Below are 27,330 nucleotides of genomic sequence, written 5' to 3' on the forward strand. Positions count from 1 at the left end.
CTGACGTCGCTTCCCGAGCGCCTGCCAGTTGTCCCGCCCATTCGCTGCTTTTCCGCCCCGCCGCTGGTTTCAATATTTTCCCGCCCATAGCTCCTCCTCCTACGTCCTGACGTTCGCTAGGAGCGACTGTCACACGTACAACGTAATTGGAGCTGGTGTCTGTGATATCATTAACAGGGGACAAGCTTCTGAATCCCCCGCCGGAAGGTAGCGGTGTGTGGGCGGGGCTGAGCCGAGCCAGTGGCGGTTTCGGGGCGAGAGGGGAACGAGTCCTAGGTTAGCTGGAGTCGGGGATTTTCTTCCACGCTCCGCGGGGAAGGTCCCGGACGCCTGGGTCCTCGTTGTGGGGTGAGGCTGTTAGAGCTCCCCCCCCCCACACACACACCGTGGGCCCGGACGCCGGGGTCCTGGTCGTGAGGGGGAAGGTTCTTCAGTCCCCCCCGAGGGCCCGGACGCCGGGGTCCTGTTTCCACTCTGGAAGGAGGGCGGTTCAGAGCTGGGGTCTGGACGCCTGGGATCTGCTTTCAGTGGAGGGCTAGGAGCGGGGCCCCGTAGTCCCTGCAGGAGGGTTCCCGGCCCTGTTGTCCCGCTTTGCAGCCTTGGGCAAGTCGTGTTACTTCCCCCTCCCAGGGCACTGGCACTGCTGCCCCTTGCTTTCCTCGCCCTGGAGTCTGAGGTGAGGCTGCTGAGCAGCCCACTGTGGGTGCTGTAATAGAAGCGGCAGAGATGAATGCAGTTATAATAAATCCTTGCTTTGGCTCCTCGGGGTTTCTTGGCTGTGTTGGAGGCGTGTCCCATTTTGGAGACCTGGTGCCCCAGGATCTCAGAGCATCTTGGAGAGGCTCACAAACTTAACTTCATGTGAGCTCTTAGTGTCACTTGAAAATAGCACCTGGGAGCCCTGATTACTAGACCTCCCTCGCCTCCCAGAGCTGCAGATAGAAGGCAGATGTCCTGACGTAGCCTCCCTCTTCCAACCCCTAGACCCACCCTCAGAGACATGAACAGAACCCAGTAATCCTGATTCCTAGTCCTTTGCTTTAATTGTTAGACCACATTTACCTGCCCAGAGCTGTCAAAAGCTGTGATGCACCCTATACAAATGAAGCATATATTTTATTTTATTCTGATAATTGTATCTTTGTTTTGTCTTTAGGACTGGTGGTGAAAATGGCAGAGTGTTCTGGCCTTCAGTTTGTCAGCCCCTATGCATTTGAAGCAATGCAGAAGGTGGATGTTGTGCGCTTGGCAGCACTAAGTGACCCAGAGCTAAGGCTTCTGTTGCCTTGCCTGGTGCGAATGGCTCTTTGTGCCCCAGCTGATCAGAGCCAAAGCTGGGCTCAGGATAAAAAACTTATCCTTCGACTCCTTTCGGGAGTGGAAGCTGTCAACTCAATTGTTGCCTTGTTGTCTGTGGATTTTCATGCCTTGGAGCAGGATGCGAACAAAGAGCAGCAGCTTAGGTAGCTAAAAGTATACATTTTTTAAATAATGATTGTTTAGAATCGTGTATGTATGAATATTTAATCTGAATGTTGCTATTACCTTCCAGAATATAATAGCTATAGCTATTCATGTTGGCCTGTCTTGATGCTCAAGTGGCACTGTGCTAAAACGCTATTTCACATCCCATGCGAGTTTCTTATACCTTGGGCTTAATAGATCAGCACGCAGCGAAGGTGGTGGGATTTATTGCTTTTCTCAGTAACTTAATGTTCTCTCCCCACCTCCAAAGCTGGACAAGGGGACGCTGATGCCCTCCAAAGGAAGTCCTATCCAATTGCCTTTAACCAGAAGGACTAAGTTTTGGAATTCAGGGCTTCTGAGGGTGTATGGGAAATAGGGGCATCCTGAAGCTGGATGGCACCCCTTGGAACCATAAAGATGCACTTGTTAGCTTTGGCTGTGGTCTGTATATTGAGTGGGGATAGAGGCACCTGTGTTTTGACAGTGCGTTTGAGCATTTGTCATGTGCATTATTTCCCTATCGAATGAGATTTGAAAATGTCATAAACTCATAACTCTTCTATTGGCCTGAGAAGACTATCAAGGAAGTTTCATAGAATCAGCAAAAGAAGTGTAGATTGTTGTTTTATTTCTTGATTTAATATTTAAAGTGCTCGAAAGTATGGTGATGAGCATGGTATAAGAACCTATATAGAACAGAATAACCAAAAACACTATTGGTTTCTATGCCTTAGTTTTTTTAAACAGCTGTTTTTGCCTTTTAATTATTTGTTAGACACAAACTTGGAGGAGGCGGTGGAGAAAGCATCTTGGTGTCACAACTTCAGCATGGTCTGACCTTGGAGTTTGAGCACAGTGATTCCCCTCGTCGGCTTCGTCTTGTGCTTAGTGAATTATTGGCAATTATGAATAAGGTGAATGTCTTTTTTCTTTTTTTTTTTTTTTTTTTTTTAAATTCCTTAGTGATTGTAAATTTGGTATTGGTGCAGATGAAGAACCTGATAGATGGCAGTGTTGAGAACCTGGCAAAAATCAGTCTAATGTTGTGCACGTTGCATTTGGCCTTGCCAGTGCATCTGAATACTGACCTCCAATCCCTTAGCTACCCCAATCCCAGGTCACTATCAAGCAGAAATTGTCAATCATGCTAAATTGTCTAGACTAGCTCTGTTGGTAATTTAAACCCCATGTGAATCCAGCTTTCTAGAACTGAAAGGCCAGGGATAAGGTTTTTCTAAAGTACCTAAATCCCATTTTTATAAGTGACTTAGACACTTAAAAGCCTTTGGGCTTTTGCTGTTAAGTGCCTAAGTCACATTTGAAAATGGGAGTTAGGCTCCTAAGTGATGTAGGCACTCCTAGTCTATTGTGCAAATGTTGCCTGACCACTCCCACCCTCCATATTGGACTTTATTTTACTTTTCCACCTGGGAATTTATCAGATTTATACAACTGTCAGTGGGACAGTGCTATTAAGTTTGAAAAAGTACTTTCAATTTTAATATATAGCAGGCATTATTGCTATTTCTATAACTCTACTTCAACTAGTACAGTAACTAATTTCCTATAAATTCTTCCTTCTCCCTATAAAAGTACACACATTTGTTACAGTGCTACAGCATGATTGATCCAAAATTCCACAGATGGTTGTGCTATGATGATTAAGGCTAAGATTATGTCACGCAGGTTTCGGCAGTTATGGAATCCGTGACTTCCAGCAACCTCCCTGACATTGGGGGCCCCGCAGCAGCCCAGCCTCCGGGAGCAGCCTGGGGACCCTCCAGCCATTGCCCAGCAATGGCGGGTGGCGGGAACCCCCGCAATTGACAGGCCATCGCCACTGGTGGTGACCTCTGAGCTGCTCAGCCACTGCGAGCAGCCGGGGCCCCCTGCAGCTCCCAGCCACTGTTGCCGGTGACAGAGGGACCCCGGAGCTGCTCAGTGGCCGTGGGACCCCTCCGAGCACCTGGGCAATGGGAGTCCCTGCAGCTTCCAGCTGCTGCAGGGTGTGGGGAAGGATGCTGGGCCCTCCTCCATTCCCATTTTGTCATGGATGGCTTTTAGTAAAAGTCAGGGACTGGTCACGGCTTCTGTGATTTTTTTTGTTTATTGCCCGTGACTGGTCCCTGCCTTCTACTAAAAATATCCCTGACAAAATTATAGCCTTATTGATGAAGTTATAAGCAGATTAATTACCTTGTAGCCTTTTATGGTACCAGACCGCATTGAAATATTTTATATTTGAAGTTGTATGTATACCTACAGTATATGTATTAAGAACACTTAACAGAAAGCATAGTGAGTTAATAGAAAACCAAAACTCTTTTTGGGATAAATATTTTGTATCCTGACACAGAGTTTCAGGCATTTGAGGTTCTTTAATATCCTACGTGTCATTTTGATTTAATGATGAGCTGTTCTTTTTAATCACAGCCATGGTTTTTAGACGAACGAGCTGCTCCCAAAAGATGAACCACCTAAGAGGGTTGGTTCCTTTTGTTATGTGAAATTCAGAGGCTGCTTTTGTTTACCATAATTGCAGTTGCATGCTCAAATATTATGAGCAACTCTGTGGTTCTTGAGAAATTTTGTTGAAGCAGAACTGATTACTGACAAAATATTCAGTTTATTATTGACCATTCTTAACATACGCAATCTATTGAGTTCAAATCCATGTGAATTTGATGGAAACCAATGGCTATGCTATTTAGTCACCTTATTAAGCTTGTACCATGATGAACAACTTCTTTCTGTAGGTTTTGGAGTCAAATGGTGAGTTTTTCTTCAAGTCATCTGAACTCTTTGAGAGTCCTGTCTATTTGGAGGAAGCAGCAGATGTTCTCTGTATTTTACAAGCAGGTGCGCTATTCTGTATTTCTGAAGCTTTGAGTAATGCTATTTTAAAATTTGTCAGTGTTTCACTCTAACACTAAACTGGTTCTAATTTCATAGATGGTTTTAGACTTAAAAGTCCACCCTTATTTCTGGAGTCATCTTAACTGATGTAAAACTAATGGCCAGCTCTTCTGAAGGAGAAGTGGCCCATTCGTTAATCCTAAAAGCCCAATGCTACCTGGAGATTGACCCTTAGAACCGTGTGAGTGAGTGCAATGGCTTCTAAAACCCTGTTTCCATTCAGAATTGCCTTCGCTGTTACCCATAGTGGATGTGGCTGAAGCTCTGCTACATGTTAAAAATGGAGCGTGGTTCCTGTGTCTCTTAGTGGCCAACGTTCCTGATAGCTTTAATGAAGGTAGGCTGTAATTTATGGTGTTCACCTTTTTTTCTGGGAGTTTATAACAACTTGAGCATTAAAAATTCATTCCAAGTAATAGTCATTCTGGTAGCCCGGAGACACTTGTGTGGAGAAATTTAATTTGGATACATCTGTGTCTATCTTAGGGACATTCCTGTCCTGCTGCGTTCCCTCACTTAATGCTCACACTCTCCTGTGATATGGCCACTGCTTTTCTCCAAGGAGGCCTAATTGGGACTCACTGCTCTGCCTGTCACAGTATTCCTAAAATGCAGCGTCTTATCTTTAGGTCACCAGTTTGAATCTGACCCAAGTCAATAGTGACCACAAAATAACACCACTGTTGGGTAGTAGACTACATCAGTCCAGTTCCTAGTATATGAGCATCCCCATTACAAAGCCCTCATCACAGTTCATGCTGATTAAAGAGGCCAAGGAATGCATGGTCATTGGTGATGAGCTTCCCTTTTGCCTCTGCGAGTTTTCCTTCCAGGTCAGCCTGAGGCATACTGAGGTGGGAGTAGGGGAGAAACTTACACTGCTGTTGTCCATGCTGTATCACTTGCATTGTTGGAGACTCCAGGACTGCCAGATACAGTAGAACCCCATTTATCTCTGGCTCTCTGCATTTACTGAACAACCAGGACTCCAGGACCAGAAGTGGGCCATCTCTCCTGTGGCTGCTAGATGGTGCTGCAGCATCACTTTTTCCCATTCTCCGGTTTATTCGGAGTTTTGATGATCTGATCTGGCCCCAGTCCCGATTAAACTGGATAAACAGGGTTCTGCTGCACATCACTTGACTTCAGTTTGAGAGGGGAAGATACAGGTATGATTTGCTGAGGTCAGTTGGATCATGCCTAAATTTGTAGTGACACGGTAAGCTCTTTGGGCCAAGGACTGTCTGTCTTTCTGTTCTTTGTTTGTATGGTACCCTGCACACTGGGGTCCCAGTCCATGATTTGGGATGCTAGGTGCTACTATAATACATATAGTAAATAATGATGAGCAAAATAGCTCCTCAGAGTTCTGTCTGAGTGACTGTCCAGTGCAAAATATGGCTTTTCAGAACTCCCTGTAATGTTTAGTTTGTAGAGGTTTGATTAAGAATGGTGAACGTCAAGATGAGGAAAGCCTTGGAGGCCGTCGAAGGACAGAGGCGCTTCGTCACCTGTGTAAAATGAACCCTTCCCAGGCCCTGAGGATCCGAGGCATGGTGGTAAGCCTGCAATCAGTTCATTATGAAATGGCACATAAGTCCTAATTTTCTAATTTTCCATTAAGGATCACTTGTAAAATGGAGACTGGCTTTCTTTGGCTGTGTGCTAGGTGGAAGAGTGCCACCTACCAGGCCTTGGGGTGGCTTTGACACTGGATCACACAAAGAATGAATCTTCGGATGATGGAGTGAGTGACCTGGTATGTTTTGTGAGTGGATTACTACTTGGAACGAATGCGAAAGTTCGGACATGGTTTGGGACTTTTATTCGAAATGGACAACAGGTAAGAATCTGAGAATTCCTGGAGAACTGGTAAAAATAAAGTTCAATGGTTTGGGTTTGTGTGTGTTTTGTTCCCAGTGATCCTGCTTTTACACCTCACTGCAAGGCCTGATTTATGGGAAACCTTCCTCTAGCTGAAAATAACTGGACACCACTCCTCGGGTCTGCCAATTCTAGAATAGGGTCACTGAAGAGCGCCATCTGGTGGTCCCTCTCTGCTTCTCAGTGATTTTACAGTAGTCTCATAGACATGTGGACTGAGGGACCATAGATCTAATAAGGTTTTAGATCGTAGATGATTTTAGAGCATAGTTCCATTATTGTCAGTCTCGCTACAGTTTATTTCATACCCAGCAGTAGAAAGTCATGCATTGGCTTGTTGCAATTATTTAATGCTTGTACCTAACTGCAATAGAGCATCATAATGCAGTTTTGCTGTGGCCACAGCCCACCCAATTAAATGATTGTTGTTAATGTGGCTGCATGAAGTTTCACTAAAATTGTCAACTACTAGGAATGTACCTTGTAGTAAAATGGCCAGATTGATGTGTTTTCCTAGAATTACTGTTTGCTTCTTTCACCTTTTCCCACAGCGAAAAAAGGAGAATGTCAGTTCTGTGCTTTGGCAAATGAGAAGGCAGCTGCTTCTGGAATTAATGGGGATCCTTCCCACTGTTCGCAGCACACACATTGTAGAAGAAGCAGATGCCGACATGGAACCAAATGTATCTGTGTATTCTGGATTGAAAGAAGAGCATGTTGTGAAAGCCAGCGCGTTGTTACGTCTCTATTGTGCTTTGATGGGGATCGCTGGTCTGAAGTAATCAATATTTTCTTGCTATTGGTATTCTTACTAGCTGTTTGTCCATCTGAAAATAAATAAGACCTTTCAACTATTGGGAATCTCAGCCAGTTCCAATCTGGGCTTTTCTTCTCTGCCATAATGTCCTTGGTCCATACCTAGTAGGACTTGCTTTCCTTAGGACTGAGAATACACTCTGCTTGCTCTGTCTCCTCACCTATTTTGGAGTTGAAATTCCCAGCTTGTTGAAAGGTTCCTTATCTTTGTTTCGGACAGAACAAATATATAGTTTAAAATCCACAGAAACAGCTGTGTAATTCCCTTTCCTGCTACATTCTTGGCAAGAAAGCTTTCTGTCCTCGACTGGTGGGGTGAATGCATTTGTGAGAAGTCTCATTGTCTAAAGTGAGTTTCATATGAGAAATATCTTGGTTCCTTTTCTGTAATATTTGTTCCTATAGCATTATTTTTAAAATATAGAGATCTGTCTTTGGAGCAGTATGTAAGGCAGAAAACTGCTGAAAATCCTGGTTATATTGGATCATGTCACAATACACTGCTTTTTTTACTTTAATTTTTTATAGTGGTTTGTTTCTATGGCTTGACTAATGATAACACAATATCTTGTTACACTGTGGCTTCTAGTTGTATGAGTACATGATGATAATTGAGAGTACATAAGATATCTATCTGGTTATTCAGGACTTCTAAAGCAGATATTTTTATAATGAAATCTTTAAAACAGTGATTTTGGAATTCTTAAATCCAAAGAGAACTTCCAAGTAATTTCTATAACCATATATTGATATACTTACTTGATAAAGTAACTTGTAATTCTAAGGTAAATAGTCTATAACCAGTGTAGGCAGGTTGGAAATGCGTTCAGCCGTAAGATAAATTGACTTTTTTTTGTGGGGGAAAACGTCCTTCGCTTCTTTTGTTTAGACCAACTGATGAGGAAGCTGAACAGTTACTTCAGCTAATGACGAGTCGTCCTCCTGCGACTCCAGCTGGTGTTCGCTTTGTATCGCTCTCGTTCTGCATGCTCCTGGCTTTCTCCACCCTTGTCAGGTACCTAGAACAATAGAGACAGAGCCTTCTAGAGATATTAGTGGAACATGGCCAGGGCAGCGGTAACCCAGACAGAAGCATGTGGGCTCTCCACGTGTTCTTCCTCTTTTAATTCTCTATGGACATGGAGCCTCTTCAGAAAGAGGTTATATCACTGGTGGGGTTAATAAATTGATGATGCTCCACCTTTGACTAGTGCAAAGTGCTTTGGGAAGTGGAGTACAGGCATTAGGCTGCTTTGCCTTGTGGTATTGCAGGGTGCTATAGTTAAGCCCCTGGACTAGGCCTTCTGTATTCCTTTTCCACTGACTGCGTTTGGTGAGTATCTTACGCCACCACTCAAAGGGTTGACAAAAATACTTATTTAATGAAGTGGCCTCCTAATAAAGGTGGAGCAAGAATTCTTTTATTTGGGGGTCCTTTGGTATGCTCTCAAAACAGGAAATTACCTAATAAGGGTGAACTTTTATACAGATTTTGCTGTAGGTGGTATCAGATTTAAAAGTGCTCATGTTTATTAGCCTGTTTGACTCTGATGAACAAGTGAGGAAAAGTCTCTCTCAGTGTAAGAGCACTGTGCTCTGGTTGTATGTTCTTGACTATTAACTCCTTGGGTCTGCTGATTATTAGTAAAATTATGTGCGGCTCCAAAAATGAAACCGCTGTTGTGGAATTTCTTTGTTTAGTACTCCAGAACAGGAGCAGCTGATGGTAATGTGGCTGAGCTGGATGATAAAAGAAGAAGCATACTTTGAAAGGTGAGAGCTTAATTTTCAAAATAACCTAATAAGCCAAGGTTTTGTGTGTCCCCTTTGGAAACTCACTCGTTCATCTCTGTTCCAACAGCATTTCTGGGGTGTCTGCTTCCTTTGGAGAGATGCTCTTACTGGTTGCCATGTATTTCCACAGCAATCAGCTTAGTGCAATCATTGATTTGGTCTGTTCTACTTTGGGAATGAAGGTAACTTCTAAATGCATTCCTCCGAATGAATTTTTTCTCTTATAAATACACCATCAATAAGTGAATTTTATTCCAGTGTTATCTGACTTTTATACCTAAAGACAACTGAAAATCTGTGTTTCTACTTTGTTCTATACAATTGTATCTTTAAATAAAGAATCTTAGCATAAATAGACTTCCTTAGCATAAAAGCAAAATGTATATCGAGAAGTAGAATTGAAACATGAATGCCTGTTAACATAATAGCCTTCTGTATGCTAAAAGGTGTGTAAGATATCAAACTAAGTATTTTCAAAAGGAATTGCCCTATTGAAATGAACTTTGTGTTCTCAATGTAGACAGTGTTCTTCTAACAGACTCCATTTTTTGCAAGTTATAATGCAAAGTCCTTTCTAAAAAGAACTGTAAATCTTTCATTTAAAAAAACCTAGAAAAGTCACATATCATGTAAACTTCTTAAGCAGTATCTGAAAATTGGCCTGTTTTACTTATCAGCTGAGTCTTGGATTCAGTTTTTTCCCCTATGGGAGCTTCTGACTTCACTACATTTAAAAACAGCAGTGAGTTCTCAGAGTGGGAAAGAGACACAGAATCTTGAACTCGTGACACTGGAATGTAAAATAGACTGAATTGCAAATGTATAATTTTAATATGTGAAGTATGGCCTTAACAAAGGCAGTGCAGATTCCTATCCAGGCTTAAATAGGTTAAACACTAAAAGCTATTTATAACGTTTTACACGTTTGAACAAGCCAGATCTAAAGCCTAAGAGCAAACACCTCATTATTTGTTTCAGATTGTTATTAAGCCCAGTTCACTGAGCAGAATGAAGACCATCTTTACGCAGGAGATTTTCACTGAACAGGTAATCTTTGGGGTTTATTTGAGCTCCTCTTAATTAGCCTCTTACTCCACCTTTTCATGTTCTCTATATGTATGTGTGTATGTTTATATATCTTACTAAATGTTCCATTCTGTGCATCCAATGAAGTGGGCTGTAACCCATGAAATCTTATGCTCAAATTTTGTTAGTCTCTAAGGTGCCACAAGTACTCCTGTTCTTTTTGCAGAGTTATTGTAGCAGATCTAATGGAGAAGGAAGATCTTTTAGGACTTTTTTCTGCCATCCTTACCCATGTTGAATAGTATCTTGTCATTAGTCCTACTGATTTCAGTGTGGCCCTGCTCCCCATGAGTAGGACTGGCAGAATTGGATCTTTCATTTTTTGCTTATTTTTGTGGAGATGGTGATTTTTAAAAAAAGAAAAACAAAAAACCCAAAACCTATGGTAATCCATGTCAGCATAAATGCATAACAGGTGGAAAAAAGGACTGTAAGCATATCTTTCTTCAAAGAGCAAACCATTTTTAAAGGAGGCCCCTGGTTGAAACATCGTAGGCAGAGCTGATGGCACCATTAATAATGTGGTCCAACTTTTCTCATTTTAAGACCTTCTGTTCAGATGATTATAACTTTGCCAAACTTTGGACTAAAATTTTATATCCTGGGTTTCTGCCTCAGGTGGCTTTTTTTAAACTTTAAGCCAAAAGAGTTAAGACATTTGGAGGTACTAGAGCATTTCATGCTTTGGAGCTTGGGGTCAGAGGGAGAAAATGGCTCAAGAGTATATGCCCACTTGAGCACACTCCCTTCAGAGCCTGGAAGATTCCTGAATCTCACCATTCCTCCCCCATAAACACATCTTTGAAACCCACTGGCCAAGTCTCGATCCACTGCTAGTGCTGATCCATAAAGAGGATGACAATCTACTATTGCTATCAATTACTCCATTAGCTCAAGTGGCAGAGGTCTGTGCAGTGGATCAGTAGGTTCCAGCCTTGCTGATGAATCATGTGGGTGCCAGTATTACTCCAAGTGATGGAATTTTGTGTTTTGTTTTTTTAATAGTTTGCTCTTTTTAAAAACCTAGGAAATTATACATACACACAGGGCATTTAAAGAACATTAAGGCTACAAAATCAAGCCTTCAAGCTTTAGGAAATGTCAGAATTAAAATGGTCTGTGAAACTTTAATTTGGGTCCCTTGAGCATATGCATTATGATACTGCCATTAATTACATGATCATATTGCCTACGCACAAAGTGGCCAAATTAGAGTTTCACGGGTAATTTTAATTCTGGCATTTCCTGACTGTTGAGCTCTTGATTTTGTAATCTTTTAACAGAGTTCTTTGTATGTAATGTTTATATAACTGGTTTTATGCAAGTACTGTAGAAAATCATTTGATAATGGAAAAGGAATGAAAATATTTTTCTTGAATATTATAATTTTTCCCATAGGTTGTCACAGCCCATGCAGTTCGTGTGCCTGTAACAGGAAATCTGAGTGCCAACATCACTGGGTTTTTGCCCATTCACTGTATCTACCAGCTTCTAAGGAGTCGGTCATTCACCAAACACAAAGTGTCCATAAAGGTATGAGAATTGTTCCATTCACATTCCAGAACACTGCATGATGATCAGGCTTAGGTTCCATTAATAGTTCCTGCGGCTAACCAGAATCTACAGGGATACAGATTTCTACTGTTTTTATGTAATATTGATTAATGAAAATTTACAGTATGAATGAAATCTTTGTTGAGCTGGTGAGTGACCGCTATCCGGTAACTGGGGACTAGTACTGGGTAGAGTACATTGGGTTAGCGTGCAAGGCTTTAAGCTCTGTAAACCAGTGTGCACAACCTAATTAAGTCACACATGGTTTATCCCAGGTTCCATTTGTACACTTGTTAAAATCCTAATCAGGAAGAAGGAAGAGTAAGAATGTTCCTGAGTAGGACCAAGAGGTATTACTAGAACTGTGCAGCATGAGGAAACTCTCACAGTGCTTGAGATATGACATCTGGCTCAGTCCAGAGCTGATGCTTTTCCTTTATTTTCCAAAGTGTTAATTTTGAAAGTGTGTGAATTTAACTGTCTGGTGGATCTAAATTAGTTCATTTGGTTAAAATAGAGTTGTACTTGCACCTAAAAGTAGGAACAGTGTTTTCAGTTTCACCTGCTGCTGCTATTAAGTGTAACGTGTTTGTTCCAGGATTGGATTTATAGACAGCTGTGTGAAACCACCACACCACTCCATCCTCAGTTACTTCCTCTTATTGATGTCTACATTAACTCTATTCTTACTCCCGCATCTAAATCCAACCCAGAGGCCACAAATCAGCCAGTCACAGAACAGGAGATCTTGAATGTTTTTCAAGGACTCACTGGGGTAAATTTTTATTTATTTATTTATTTATTTTTATTTTACTTCTCACATGTCTGTTCTCAGAAGTGTCAATTCAGAAATGTCTTCAATATGCTATATGGAAACTTGCTAGAAAATCTGACCATTGCCTTGTTATGTTTCCCTGCTTTTACTCCCCATGTCCTAAACTGCCCCTTTCTGGCCAAAGATGGTCAGATGATGAGGTTCCCTTCAGATCCTATCATTGCCACTCTTTGCCCTGCTCCCTGGAAAATGCTGAACTTGCTGCCTTTGCAGCACCACCAACCCTTGCCTTTGCTAAATATGTGGGTTTCAAATGATGACTTCTTTCCAGCAGCAAATTGAAGTGGCAAATGAGGCTGGCTTTCACAGTAACAATTCTTACATTGTCTTGTATGCTCCCAGGTTAAAGATCATATTTTAATTCGAAGGCCCTATATTACATTTCTGGGAAGCAGTTGTTTACATGTGGAGTGAGAATGGGAGGCTGAAACTTTCATAAGGGGCTTGTTCCAGGCTTCCTAAGGCAAATCAGCACTTGCTTCTAACTGTAGAAATGCCCAAGATATCAAAACACTTTTAATGGTCTGAAGTTTTCTAAATTACTTTTTTAAAAACAAAAATACCCCAAACCCTAAACTTGGGCCAAATTTAGCTTGACAATGTCACTTTGACTTCAGCTTGGCTGCCTTGCTTTTCCCCCACAATGTTCTCTGCTGAGTCCAAACTTTTCCTTTTAAGAATAAGGGCTATGTAGCAACATGACCTCTGTATGGTTTTCTATGCAGGGAGAAAATGCTCGTGTTAATCTGCGTTACAGTATCACAGCCCAGCTGCTTGTCCTCTATTATGTCCTGTCTTATGAAGAGGCCCTCCTGGCTAACACAAAGACATTAGGTACGTGGGTGTGTGTTGTGCACATCATTGTGATTGAAAGTCAAATGGAAACTGAAGAGATCTTGTATGAACAAATGTTAGAATCTGACAACAAGAAGAACTGACACTTCCTAAAACAAATGACATCAATTTCAGTTGCTATAGTAATGAGCACAGCAGTAAGAACCTTCTAATGTTCTTATTCACTCTGTGAGAGCTAGCACTGACTCTTGTATCTATCACAATATTATGTAGCTGATCAGAAGACTCGAGGTCAGGAGTAGGAGCCAGCATATCTTCTCTTATGAACCTGTGGTTCTGTTGTCTGTGTTCTACGTCAGCCATTTCAGATCAAGCCAGGGTGAAACTTGGCAGAAAAGTTACCTCAAATGTTTCTATAATAAACTGCTTTCTAAGTGATGAAAATACCAAAACATTTTTGGTAGTGTTGGATGCTCTTTTCACATGGCAATGAATTATAATATTGGCACTTTATTTTCTGGCTTTGTGGGTATTTTTTTTTTAAAATGTGGACATGGCTGAGTAGCTCTTTCTATGAAATACTTCAAACCGGCACTTAACGAGTGTTCTATGATTCATGAACTCACATTTGATTTGGGTGGAAACCTGCTGGTAAGCATGGTGTGCATTTCCAGCCACCGTTTTACCTTGCAGATCTTCCAGCATTCATCAATATGCATGGCAACTGAATGTGTGCTATGCTACTTAGTATTAAGTGAGAGTAAAATGTCATATTAAAATTCATCAAGGTTCTTCCCATGCTGATAGCTTGCATACTGCTGTAGAATATGGTGTGTGCCGGCAGAATACATTCTGCATAGTACTGTACCGTCTTTCCATGTTGTTCTTTGAATAAAGAACATTCAGACTTGGGGTGTGGTCTCATAAGATAAGGTTGGACCTGGTTAAAACTAGTGAGGCAGAAATCCAGTGATGATCCATGAACTGAAAGGAGAGGTGGTAGGTGAAACTCTTTGCAGAGCTGAGGTCCTTTTGTCATTAAGGATCCCCTGATACTTTTCACAAGACTAGGAGTGTTACCTTAAGTGTCCTGGTCAAAATTAATCTTGAATAATTCTAGACTGGTTTTTGAAATTCTCACTGCAACCTCAGTTGACAAAACTTATAGTTTACCAGTAGTAATTGTTATGTAATATTCCTGGCACAAAATGGCTGTCTCAAAAGTGATTGTGTTTAATTGGTGGGTCAAATGAACTCTATATGTACAAATTGTACAGCATTTTGGGGTCATTCAGGATGTGGGGCTGGGGGAGAAGTGCTATGAAAATGCAAGGAACTGGTGAGTTTATTACTACCTTTTTTTTAAAAAAAGAGAGCTTGGTGTAGGGCCCAGATTTCATGTTCAAGAGCAGGAAAATATAGTTGGATCAAATGTCCATTCTGACTTCATCAGACGGTGATTCTGTTGTCCTTATGATCTGCAGTATGAGCAAGTAGATTGGCAGCCCGAGCTCTCAATTCGCTTGTACCTTCTAGTCTAATGCATAAGATTTTAATAGTGGTAGGAATTCTTAATTAGTGTGTAAATGTCTTTCCTTACAGCTGCCATGCAAAAAAAGCCCAAGTCTTACTCTTCAGCACTGATGGATCAGATTCCAATCAAGTACCTTATCCGGCAGGCACAAGGACTGCAGCAGGAACTGGGAGGTATATCTGAGCGTCTTAACATACGAGAAAGGAAACTGAGCATGATCTGTTTTCTGATGTCCTGTATTTGTTGAGCGGAACTATAAGAAAGTAGCTTTCTCCTGGTTTGTGGTGTTGTCTTTTTATTGATATTTTTATAACTTGCAGTTCTCCTACCTTTTGGGTCCTCAAATTTATGTGGTCTTTCTGCTTTTACCTGTCTTAAAATCTGTCAACAGCTTAGAGTGAGCTTAGATCCATCTTTAGAGAAAGCTGCCATATAACAATAACTGTAATGTACCCCTGTCTGAAACTTGTGGAACAAACTTCCATTTCTTACGGTGGATCCTGACATATGTCAAATGTTCTGTAAAAGTGACTGAGAGTTTTCAATTTACTGTCTCCCTTAGTCTACCTGAAGCAGAGTGTGACATTTTGGAAAGGTAGAAGATACCATCATAATTTCCTTTGTATTGTAGATATTTGAGCTCTAATCTGAGGCTGTAAATACACAAGCTTATTTAATACTGATGAGGTGAACTACATGCACTTTAGTACATTCCCAGAACTCATTCAATGAAACTTTGTTATTGAGGTGATAGGGACACAATTTATTCAGCCAAAAATATATTGGGATTTAGATTGGAGACTGAGCTCTTTTTAACTCTTGAAGGCTTGCATTCTGCGTTGCTGCGCCTCCTTGCTACTAACTACCCACACTTGTGTATTGTGGACGATTGGATCTGTGAGGAGCAAATCACGGGTACAGATGCCTTGCTGCGACGGATGCTTCTTACCAACACTGCCAAAAACCATTCTTCCAAACAACTCCAAGAAGGTAAATAATAACTTCAACTGTGAACTAGGCAGTTCCTGTTTTGTTCCAAATAGTTGAGTTGTCTGGCCTACATAAACATTGAAAATAACATGCATGTGATAAGCAATGTAGCTTTTCCTCCTTCCCTCCCTTCATTTTGTGTTTGTAGGTGCATAATTGAGGATTATAATAGCTAGGTAGGAAAAACACCCACTAGATCAGATTCTCAAATGTACCACTACAAATACACTGTTACTAGACTGGAAAATATTTGTTTGCTTCTCTGCAGTATAACTTACGATGGACATAGTGAAGATGGCTTCCCCAATATAGTTTTATGCTGTACAGTTCAGATCTATTATGTGCAGCATAAGAGTTATTTGGAATCGCTACCTATGATATAAAAATTATTTGAAATCACAGCCTAGACCATATCAGTTGGTCTTCATAGAGTTCGCTAAACTCTAGAACCACTAGCTCCTTATGTTGCAGTGAAACTTTCACTCTTTTTTGCCTCTCCTCAAAGAAAAGCCATGGCATTTCTTTAGGATGGGGTTCTAATTCTATTCATTACACAAACTGCATTTGTGATTTGCACCAGCCAACTGGTTGGAAGCTATTTGCTCTTTCTGACCGCTCCATCAGGTTGCACTTTGGTGGTGGTGTTGGGAACTGTACAGCAGCAAGCTTGTTAGCATTGAGGTTTATAAATGGTTCATTTTAAACAAGGATTCGTAAAATGGCAGAAGGCTAGTTTGATGATCAGATTTCCCACTGCTTTTTTTTCCTGTAGCATTTTCCATGCTCCCAGGAAATCACACCCAGGTGATGCAGATTCTAGAACACTTAACACTACTATCTGCTGGTGAGCTGATCCCCTATGCAGAGGTATTGACATCAAATATGAACCAGCTGCTGAATACTGGAGTCCCACGGAGAATTCTTCAGACAGTCAATAAGCTTTGGATGGTCCTTAACACTGTGATGCCTAGAAGGTAGATTCAGCTTACTGTTCAGTTTAACATAGGTAAAGTGGTAGAATGCCATCTCCTATTTCCTCAGCTTTGACACGCTACTGCTCTGAATGGTGGTAGGCTATGGACTTGATCCCAGAAATTAGGTTGGCACCTCGTGAGGTCAGGTCCTTTTTATAATGACATTGCTGGAGCTAAACTTGTACCTGTTCTCCAAAGAAAAGTACCTCTTACCATTATAAAAGACTTCACCGATAAGTAAAAAGGAACAAAGGTCACATTTAAAAAAAAAAAAAAAGAAGAAACGTACAACTGTCTTCACATACACTTTAAGAATGGGATTATGGCATGCATCCATTTATGGTGGCTGGCTGAACATAAAATTTAGGACCCAGGTGCTTACAAATGTATTTGACAGCTTGCTTTTTAGAACAAGTAGATTCTCTGTATTGCACTGAAAATACACCTTGGGTGGATGACTTTCCAGAAAAATGCATATTGTAAGAAAATGTCTTCTTTAATCCTTGAAGTAATATTTAATAATCAGTGTAGTAAACTGAGGATTTAACTGTAGGCTGAGAATGTGTAATTAGCTGGCACTCATTTATTTCAGCTGTTGTCTGTTAATCTGTGTGATCCTGTTTTATTTAAGCAGTAGCTTTTAGATTTAAAAAAAAATGTCCTTGTAGGTTGTGGGTGATGACTGTTAACGCGTTGCAGCCTTCCGTAAAGATAGTCCGACAGCAAAAGTACACTCAGAATGATCTGATGATTGACCCTCTCATTGTACTAAGATGTGATCAGAGAGTTCACAGGTAAGTGAACTCCAGCTAACTTTTCGTAATACTCAGGTGTTCTGAGACCACCACCTATCACGCTGACCAATAGACTCATTGCTTCCTTGTACTCTCCTATCTGTCAGCATCTGCCTGTTGTCTCTTACCTTAGACTTAGACTGTAAGCACTTTGGGGCAGGGACTTTGATCTCTTTGTACAGCATCTAGCACAAGAGGGTCCTGGTGCATGACTGGGTCACTGGGCACTACGGTAATACAAATTATTATTCATTGAGTTTACTTAACGTATTACCATGTAATGGTATTTCATGGATGACTTCTGTAAAATGTTCTAATATTCAAAATCCTCTCAAGCTTTAATTTGTTCTTTACCTTTCTTTTTTCTTTGTCACCCCCATCCTCCCATTTTACTTATTTAGAACTATCATTTACTTACCTTCGTTTCGTCTTCATGTTCTCTAGTTTCTATGGGTTCCCCCCCCTCCACCCTCAGCTTTAGTTCTTCCCCTAGTAATTGATCCATTATTCCCCTGGAGTAAGTAGTTTCCAGTTGACTCCAGGCTTTTTTTCAATATCCCTCTGCAGGCGTTGAAGCTTGTGTTAACATAATTTTTTAATCTCCTCCATTGAGTGAGATATTAAAATCCCGTCCTCTGTCTACCTGGCTAGCCATGTGCGATTTAAAGATCCCACATTTCTAAAAATGGAAGGGAGAATAGTGGCCTATGTTAATTTACAGTCAAATTTGGATTTAACGCCCAAGCACTTGGAGAAGAATTGAGAGCTGGATGTCAGCTACGTTTGCCTATACAGATAAGGCATTACCACCATCAAACTTTGGGCTGCAACATATATGAATGGTGTTTTTCAGCTCCCTTTCATTCCTAGGCTGCAGTAGGTCAGTTTCTTTTGCAATTTACGCATATTATAGTTTGTGTGCCTGGAAGGCAGAGTCGAATGGCGACCCTTTAGAGGTGAATTTTGGCTGACAACATGCTGCTCTTTATCATGTGGAAGAGCTGTAGTCTGCAACCAAGGGTACATCTTCACTGTGCAAAGGGAAAAAAAGAAGTGTTCTTACCTCGGGTTAGCTAACTTGGGTTACAGTAGCCATGAAGATATGGCAACTTGACGTTTAACTTGGGTAGCAGCTTGAGTTAAAGCCTATATGGGTCTTGTCAATCAGAGGAGTTTTCACACTTTCCTTACTCAGCTTTATCCAGCATGTGTGCACGCTCTACCTGTTCTAGCCAGTAACTGCCTTTTGTTTGTCATCTGTTAGGTGTCCGCCTCTGATGGATATTACTCTGCACATGCTGAATGGATATCTCCTAGCTTCAAAAGCCTACCTTAGTTCCCACCTAAAGGAAACGGCTGAGCAGGACATTAGGCCATCCCAAAATATGATGGGCCCAGAGGCCCCAGAAGTTACCAGAGAGGAACTGAAAAATGCATTGCTTGCTGCCCAGGTAATAGTGATGAAATGGATGGTAATGAAGATACAAAGCTAATGATAGCTCCAAAATATGTAAGCACTATAGACAAATATAAACAGTAGGGAAAGCAGAGAGACTGTTTATACTGACCTCTCCTATCATAAGTAGAAAACTGACACTCTGTTCAACTTCCAGATTGTATCTAATAGCCTGAACTCTTTTCTCTCATCTATTTTTCTAGCCCAGAGCATCATGCTGATGGCTGAGCATTACAACACCATCTTTCTCTGTCAGTAGAGTAGAGAAGAGTTCTGCTTTTGTTCCCCTTTTTGTCTTCTCCCCCCCATTGTCCAGAGGAGTATTTTTATACCCTCACAACATTGGAATTATAGAGCATGAGCAAATGTGACAGCCCCCTGAAGGCCTTTTCAATGATGTTAGCTGCTTCTGTTAAGTAACTTTACGAAGTGCAAGGCTAGGGCATGGTTGATTTGGTTACCTTAATGTCTCAGAGCTCTTGTTGCGAGTACTTTTTTATTTTACACACATGCTTCTCTCTTTCTTTCTCAACAAAGTGTAATTAACCACTTGTAACTTGCCTCCAGCTGGGAGAGTGATTGAGCAGTCAGTTTCGCAGCCACTATAGTTTTGATCAGCCAGGAAGAGGTTTTCATACTTGGGTGGTTAGCTTATTGTCCTCTGGATGCAGTGTACTGCATGGCCATTTGTGTAGCCTTCTCTGATCTAGAACCAGCTTAGGGCAGGATTGGTTTCCCTCTTTATAGAGTGATGCTGTAAGTATAGATCTCTTGGATTAATATTTTACACTAGCTAGGATAGTTTAGATCAGGATATTTGTATACTTTGCATACAAGGCACATGTATTTGCATGTATAGTCTGTGTACAAGTTTTAATATTAAAACTCCTTAGTCTTTGTGTGTGCATTATAGAACAATATTTGATTTCTAGAGAATTATTCTTAGTCCATTGACGCTTTAGTGATTTTTTTTTTTTTTTAAAGTTTTTGGCTTTTGTTGCTTAAGTTTTTAGTCTCAATTTAAAATAACGTTTTTAATAACTCATTACCCTTTATTCCAGCCTTAAACAAGCAAATCCACAGCTTCTGTACGGGATCAACTGTAGCTATTTTTCATGCCTTAGTTTCTTACGTTGCCAGTAACTGACACAGTCACACAGCATATAGTTATGTAAAGTTACATTGAGTACGTCCTATACTGACATTAGGATTTTAGGTAACAGTAAAATAGTCCCTGGTAGCTGCATAGTGTCTGCCAGTTTCAGTGAACAAAAGCTGAACGTTATAGCAAGGAGAGAGAGAACTGGAATACATAACTTATTTAAAACACATGCATTTGGTGGATAATAGCCTTGCTGTGGTTATGTTGTTTGACTATATCGGATGAATGGGCAGAGCATGTAACAAGCAAATGTTTCATTCCTGAATCCGCTTTTTCCACAGACGCAGTGTGTTTGTATATAAGTTGCTCCATGAGTACACGTATATATTCGTGCTTCATTTTGTTTTACTAACTTTTGTGCTGCTTGACTCCTTTCCAGGACAGTGCTGCTGTGCAGATCCTTTTAGAGATTTGCTTACCTACAGAAGAGGAGAAAGCTCAGGGCAGCAACTCTCACAGCCTGCTAAAGAATATTCATAGTACTGCTGCCATTGGACCCCAGAGTAAGGGCCTAGAAGAGGAAGAAGATAGCCTTTTGTGTAATCTTCGAGAAGTGCAATGTCTCATCTGCTGCCTACTGCATCAAATGTACATTGCAGATCCCAACATCGTTAAACTAGTTCACTTCCAGGTCAGTTTTTTGTGGGCTACATCTTCTTTTCACATTTTTGTAATGGCTCTTCAGGAAGTGATAGTTGGCTAGGGCAACGCAGAATGAATCTAAAACCTGTGCACTCATGTAATGTTGGAAAGAGAACAAGGGCGGAGCTTTTCTTAGTATAGTAGTTGTTTTACACCCAGCTTCCAGTGCTTATTCAGGTATCTGGCCGCATGTATGCAGGCACTCAAAAAGCAGTGGTCAAGAGGGAAACAGCTAGGTACAACTTTTGCTCCCCACCACTCATGTGTGTTCATATGTATCCCTGTACCACTACAGATAGTATTGGAGTGGGCATTTTGGGGTGGGGAATGGGGCTAATCCATGTTATGTGCTCAGCCTGTAACCAACCCACTTGTTCCACAATTTGTGCCAATTACTTTTTCCTTAGCAGGAACTATTTGCACTCAGGGCCACGTTCTGTATATTGGCTCACATTAATGCTGCTTTTTAAGCCTGTTAATGTGTCTGTGCTAAAAACCTGAATTTGGCTGTGAGTGTGGGAACAGAAGGAGAAGGATTGCCTCTGCAGAAGTTGCTGGTGGTACTTGTAAAAATCTGGAAAGCCAAGCAAATTAATTGTCTTGATGCAAACACGACTTGGATGACACTTTATCTTGGTCTGTGTTAAGGCGCTGAGTAAGTGTTATGAGTAAAATGTTTAAAACAGTGTAAACAAAGGGCTTAAAAAAAAAAAACTTAATGCAGTTAAGCTTCTAGTATGACTTTATGAAATTGAATAAAGTTTTTTTTTTTCTTCTTGTTCAAATAGGGTTATCCATGTGAACTTTTGTCACTGACAGTGGCAGGTATTCCTTCCATGCATATCTGTCTGGATTTCATACCAGAGCTCATTGCTCAACCTGAACTTGAAAAACAGGTACTGTATGGCCATATAGCTTGAGAGGCATTGGAAGTATTTAACCTTGGAGAAACCTTTCTCTGGGCTGCCAAGTACTGCAAGGGAATGCTGAAAAACATTTCCCGTTGATGTTAAATTCACGAACATGTTTTTCCTTAATATTAGCTTTGGTAAAACATTTTTACAAACATTGTAACTGCATTTGTCTGTGCCTCAGTTTTGGGGACAAATTACCATGCAGAAGGTAGAAGCCAAATTAATTGTTTTGTAAAGATCTTTGGATTGGAAGTGTGATAGAAGTGCAAAGCAAATCTATATTAAAAAAACTTTCTTTACCTGTTTCTCTCCCTCTTTACCCCCACAGATATTTGCCATCCAGCTGCTTTCATATCTGTGTATCCAGTATGCATTACCTAAATCGCTCAGTGTGGCTCGCTTAGCTATCAATGTCATGGGAACACTGTTAACAGGTAAACAGCCAGATAACATCAAAACACCAGAATACTTTTGTGGAGAAGTGGTTGTAATTTTACTCTAAGGCAGGGGTTCTCAAACTTCATTGCACCCCGACCCCCTTCTGACAACAAAAACTACTACAGGATCCCATGCAAGGGGCCCGTAACCTGAACCCTGCCACCCACGGCTGAAGCCCTCACACTTTGGGCTTTGGCCCCAGCAAGTCTTAGGCCCATTAAAATGGGGTCGCAACCCACTTTGGGGTCCTGACTCAGTTTGAGAACTGGTGCTCTAAGAGGAAATATACATTCCGCTACACTCTTTCGATATCCCAATCTGTCTTTTAATGAAAAAAACAAGATTAAAAAAGTTCTGTATATTCATACAAATTTTTCATATCTATATTAGTATAAGTTTTAGACAGTTGTGCTGGGTACAGTGAAGAAACTTGCAAACCAACAGTTAAACTGTTCTCTCATCCCTTATGAGTTCCTAATGAGTTGTTAGAATTAAGTAATGTTTAAGAGACTAGCATGTAGGAAATTTGGATTCCATCCTAATTAGAAAGCAGGAAAGAAACTTATTGCCTAATTTTATCTTATTTATCTTGCTGATGTCACAGAAGAATCCTAGTAATTGGTATTTTATGCCTTTTAAATGCACGAGGAAGTTGCATGGAATAATGTTGCATGTTTGCTAAGGTTTTTTTGGCTTTATAAGAAATGCACATAACATGTTTAATCATAACATGAAATGGTATTTTAGGACATGGGTTACAATTATAAATGTAATGACAGCTCTTGATTCTTTTAAACATTTCCCCTTCCTTACCAGTTTTAACCCAGACAAAGCGCTATGCTTTCTTCATGCCGACTCTGCCTTGTTTGGTCTCCTTCTGCCAAGCCTTTCCTCCGCTGTATGATGATATTATGTCTCTGCTGATACAGATAGGACAAGTTTGTGCATCTGATGTTGCTACACAGACAAGAGACTTTGATCCAATTATTACACGTAAGTAATGACTCTGCACATTCCAAAACTAATGGTATAATTCAAGACGTATAATTCAATGGTATAATTCAACAACTGTATCTCTTAACATCTTGAAAGGTTACAGTGGGTTTTTGAGGTCACTGTGAAAGTGACCCTCCTCTCCCCCCTCCCCTGGTTTTTATAAATGCAGATGGGGCCATAAGAGGATGTGATATATGGTATTTGCAATAGCAGACTTGGAATGAAAGGGATAAGCAGAGGCTTTTGGCTTCTAATATATTTTATGGACCTCTTGCGCTGCTTATTTCCTTAAGAATGAATGAAATTGGACGTTCTGCTTCTAGGGTACAAATGAGCTGTAACAGGGTAGAGTATCTCACTTTGAAACATGGCTAAGAAATAAAGTCCACAGTGTTATCCCTGTTCTATGCAGTAAAATTCCAGAGTTGTGTAAGGTTTGTTATGCAACTCCCTTTAATTTAATGAGGTGCAGTTAAACCCTTATGCAGTGATTTGAAAATGTGCCTCATAAAGTTTATTCTTATTCAGTTTTCCAGTGGGCTGTTTAGAAACAGGAAGGAGATGGTTATCATCCCAGAAAGAAGGGACCTTTCAGCTAATAAGTATATCTTGCAGAAGAAAACAGGAAACTGACATCAAGAGAGCCCTTCTTGCAAACTGGGCCCTTTTCCTTCTTGCCCTTAAATTATTAGATTTTATAAACTTTTGTTTCACTTGATAGAATTTTGTGTCTCAAGCTGTGTTTTCTAGTAGGTATGGGCATTCTTATATTAATGCACCCCTGAAGAAAACTCGATTTCACCAGAAAGACCAGTTACCTCCTTGTTTCCTTTTACCATGGCATCTGTAATTTACTTTTTGTTGTTGAGAGTCTCTCTCTATCCAGGTGCATTTTGTTGTATTTATAGAAGTTCATTGGGCTTAGAATAAGAATCTTCATATTCCTGGCTGGAATTTGTTCCCCTTTGCTCTTGATGTTCACTGACAGAATCCATGACTGATGCAGATTTATTACTTAAATTGTCATGAATTTCAGGGTGTGGAAAGTCCTGGCTTCTTTTTTTCTCCTATATGCACCCGAGCAATGGCAAAAGTTCACTCCATGCATTTTGTGGTTGTTAATGATTGGCCTTGAAGCTTTTAAAGATCTCCCATGGACACTTTAGATTGCTTTGTTTTCTTAATATAGTTGTAGCTCTAATATACTCTCTGACTTTTTCCATCGCAACAGTGTTTCCTGGGGCAGGGTGTTAGAGTGGAAATGAGTTGAAATCAAGCTGACCCACATATTAGGTACACATATATAGTAGGTTTCAGAGTAGCAGCCCTGTTAGTCTGTATTTGCAAAAAGAAAAGGAGTACTTGTGGCACCTTAGAGACTAACAAGTACTCCTTTTCTTTTTACATATATAGTAGTTTTACTATATATCTCTAGCAAATATGAATATCTTTCTGGAAATTAAGTGAGAATATCATGCTGTGCAGGAGAGGAGTTGTTGGTTAGGGTTGTAACTGAGTGTCCTATTGGATATGTGGAATAACATTTACAATAGTCTGGGGAAGGGGAATGATGGACACTGTAGAAGGGATATTCTGGTTCTGTGCAGTGACTAGCTTGTAACTCATAGTGAAAAGGTGTGTAAAGTTCAAGTATAAGTGCCTGTACTTCACATTCTAAAATGGCAAAAAAAAAAGATATGCCTGTAATGGAATGTCATTGGTGGGTGATGTCTGCTGCATCTATAAGGGGTGAAGAAGTGTCTAATGGCTGGCACAGGAGAGCTAGGTTCTATTCCCAGTTGTACTGCTGACTTATGTCGTCTTGGGCAAGTCACTCAAGATTTGCGCTTCCTCCCCTTTCTAAAGCAAACGGAATACCCATTTCACAGGGTGCTGTGAGGCTTTGTGCCCCTTACCCTAGGAATTATTAAAACCGTTGTCTTTCTGTCAGAAAAGAACCAACCAAAAATAAAAACAGGTGGACCTAAGTGAAACCAAACAGAAATGTTCCCTCAGTATCTTCAGAAAGGTTGATGGGATCAAACCAGTGCATACCTGGGCTCTCATCTGCTACCACCCCAGGGACAATGTTTCCAGTTCACCATCTGAAAACGTGCACACTTGTCTGTGTACATAGGAGAAGAAGCAGTTTTTGTTGAACTATGTTTTTTTCTATCTAATTTTGCATAGGTCTCCAGCAACTAAAGGAGAAACCAACTGAACAATCAGGACTTTGTAAAGATTCATTTTATAAGAATGGACTAAAGAATATAGGAAGCATGGACCCTGACGTTCAGTTATGCCAGTGTATTGAAAGGACCATCATTGAAATAATTAACATGAGTGTTAGTGGAGTTTAGGAAAAACAGAAATGAAGTTGTATTACAGCAAGTACGATGTACAGTTTCTAATTTTGGTAATAACTGCCAAAGTGGAATTAGGAATTGGATTGGAACCAGTAGTATCGTTCACTTGTTGGATTCTACACAAAGTGGACAAGATCAGTCCACAAAAGAGGAGAATTCTTAAGGAGATCTGCACTACTTTCCTTTGAAAGCCTTTCTGCCTCAAGTGATGTTCCTGAATGAAGACCCTTCTAGTGGAGTTAGGTTGTGAATACCTGCAATGTTTTCACATAACACCATTTTAAAAAGCAGCCTGTGAAGTAAGCCTAATGTTTGTCTTAGCATGTTGAGCCTTCCCATCTTGCAGAGACATGTTGGGTAAGAGAAGAACATGCAGGGAAAATTGGGATTGAAAAGCATTAATCCAAACAGACAATTGCAACAGTGTCTTGCAAAGCAAGATGCAGTACACTCCTTAAAGAACAGCATGGAGAAGACTGGAAAAACCACTGTAAATTGCTTCTGCAGTTCCACAAAGTCTTAGACAAAGACTAAAAATCATTCCACTCACTTTTCATACCACTGCACAAGGTTTGAGTTGATGAGATCAGCAACTTAAAATATTAAGGCATTCATATGCAAATGAGTCGACTTTTAAAAAATTGGACAAACAAGTTTGGGATGACTTTAAAAAAGTCTTGAAATTGGTTAAAAAGTTTCAACAAATGTTAATACTGCAAAAGCACATTCTTTTTAACGAACTTTATTTTTATAATGCTGCTCCATTATCTTTAGTATGTTTTTTTTAAATATTGCTTAGTGTAACAAACATGAGAGGAGCCTAAAGCACTAACTGCAAAAGACCTTTTGATTTATCATCTGGAAAGGATTTAAGAATCAGTGTTCTTGAGGCCAAAGTGATTAATGCTAAATTGCCTTGTGATGAATGGCAGATTTTAGCCGTAGCAAAGTGGTTCTAAGAAAAGTAGTATGTCATGAGTGGTGTGCAGTTTGGTGAATTAAAAGGATCAATCCTTCGGTACTTCACGAACCCAGAACTTCTGAAAGTAGTGAGTAGTTACTGCATGCAAGAAAACTGCAGGATGAGGCCTTTGTTCTCTCTTGCATTGTGCCTAGTACACCCTTCAGCAATCTTCTGCAGCCATGCACAAGCTCTTTTGGTGTAGCAGGATGACAGTCTCCACTAAAGCCATAAATATACGAAAGTAAATGGCTTTGTTGTGTGAGGTGAGTGTAGTACTTCTAGCAGGCATTTTGCTATTCAAGTTGCCATTCTAAGAGGATCTTCTACTGTATTAAAATGACAGCATCCATGGTCTTTCGAAAAGAAAAAAAATAAAATATTCTGTTTTGATTAAATCTGTTCTTAATCCCATGAAGAAATGACTCAATTCTCTTAAAAACTGTGGCCTTCACTTTTGTGTAGCTTGTCCTTCAAAGGTATCAGACAGTGTGCAGAAAAGCTAATACTGAAATTGCAAAACTAAATGTACAGTACGCGTTCCAGTATTACCTCCGATTGGTCAAAGCCTGCAATAACCATGTATTAATACACTTTTAGTAGAAAGATGGTATGCTTTTTGCCATATGTATGGATGTAAAGTATGTAAATAAGTTAAATTTTATTTGTTTTTCTCAAGATTGTAATATTTTATATTCTGTAGTGACATTTTAACGGAAACCTAATGTACATATATTTTTTTGGATGGATTCATAAACTGTTTCAAATGGACTTGCATGGATTGATTACTCATTTCAAATTTAAAATCCTTTCCAAATTGGATGTCAGTTTAAGTGAAGGAGCACTTTCTTCAGGCCTCAAGTGCACAAACTAAATGGCTTTAAAAAATCACTGAGTTTCTTACAAAGTCAGTTACTTATCCTGTGCTCTGTTTACAAACATTTAAAAGGTAAAGT

The 27,330-nt window shown here is 40.3% G+C and overlaps 1 protein-coding gene across 1 annotated transcript; it reads left to right on the forward strand.

The window, feature by feature from the left end:
- The first annotated feature begins 190 nt into the window (after nt 1-190).
- On the forward strand, nt 191-25,880 carry INTS2 (integrator complex subunit 2). The gene is made up of 25 exons (XM_074974691.1): nt 191-207; nt 1,157-1,463; nt 2,243-2,381; nt 4,224-4,326; nt 4,607-4,720; nt 5,812-5,942; nt 6,053-6,226; nt 6,819-7,045; nt 7,973-8,098; nt 8,785-8,856; nt 8,945-9,059; nt 9,856-9,924; nt 11,362-11,496; nt 12,116-12,292; nt 13,078-13,186; nt 14,750-14,854; nt 15,507-15,671; nt 16,444-16,645; nt 17,314-17,439; nt 18,704-18,890; nt 20,437-20,688; nt 21,488-21,595; nt 21,942-22,047; nt 22,868-23,044; nt 25,238-25,880. The coding sequence occupies exons 2-25, from the start codon at nt 1,171-1,173 to the stop codon at nt 25,405-25,407; spliced, it is 3,582 nt and encodes a 1,193-aa protein (XP_074830792.1). The 5' UTR covers nt 191-207; nt 1,157-1,170; the 3' UTR covers nt 25,408-25,880.
- The last annotated feature ends 1,450 nt before the right edge of the window (nt 25,881-27,330 follow it).

Source organism: Natator depressus, chromosome 17 (genome assembly GCF_965152275.1).
Source record: "Natator depressus isolate rNatDep1 chromosome 17, rNatDep2.hap1, whole genome shotgun sequence".
Lineage (NCBI taxonomy): Eukaryota > Metazoa > Chordata > Testudines > Cheloniidae > Natator > Natator depressus.

Coding starts and splice junctions, on each gene's coding strand:
- INTS2 (XM_074974691.1), top strand. CDS start 1,171: ATGGCAGAGTGTTCTGGCCTTCAGTTTGTCAGCCCCTATGCATTTGAA. Junction 4,721..5,811: donor TCCTGATAGCTTTAATGAAG/GTAGGCTGTAAT, acceptor TGTAATGTTTAG/TTTGTAGAGGTTTGATTAAG. Junction 21,596..21,941: donor AACCTGAACTTGAAAAACAG/GTACTGTATGGC, acceptor TTACCCCCACAG/ATATTTGCCATCCAGCTGCT.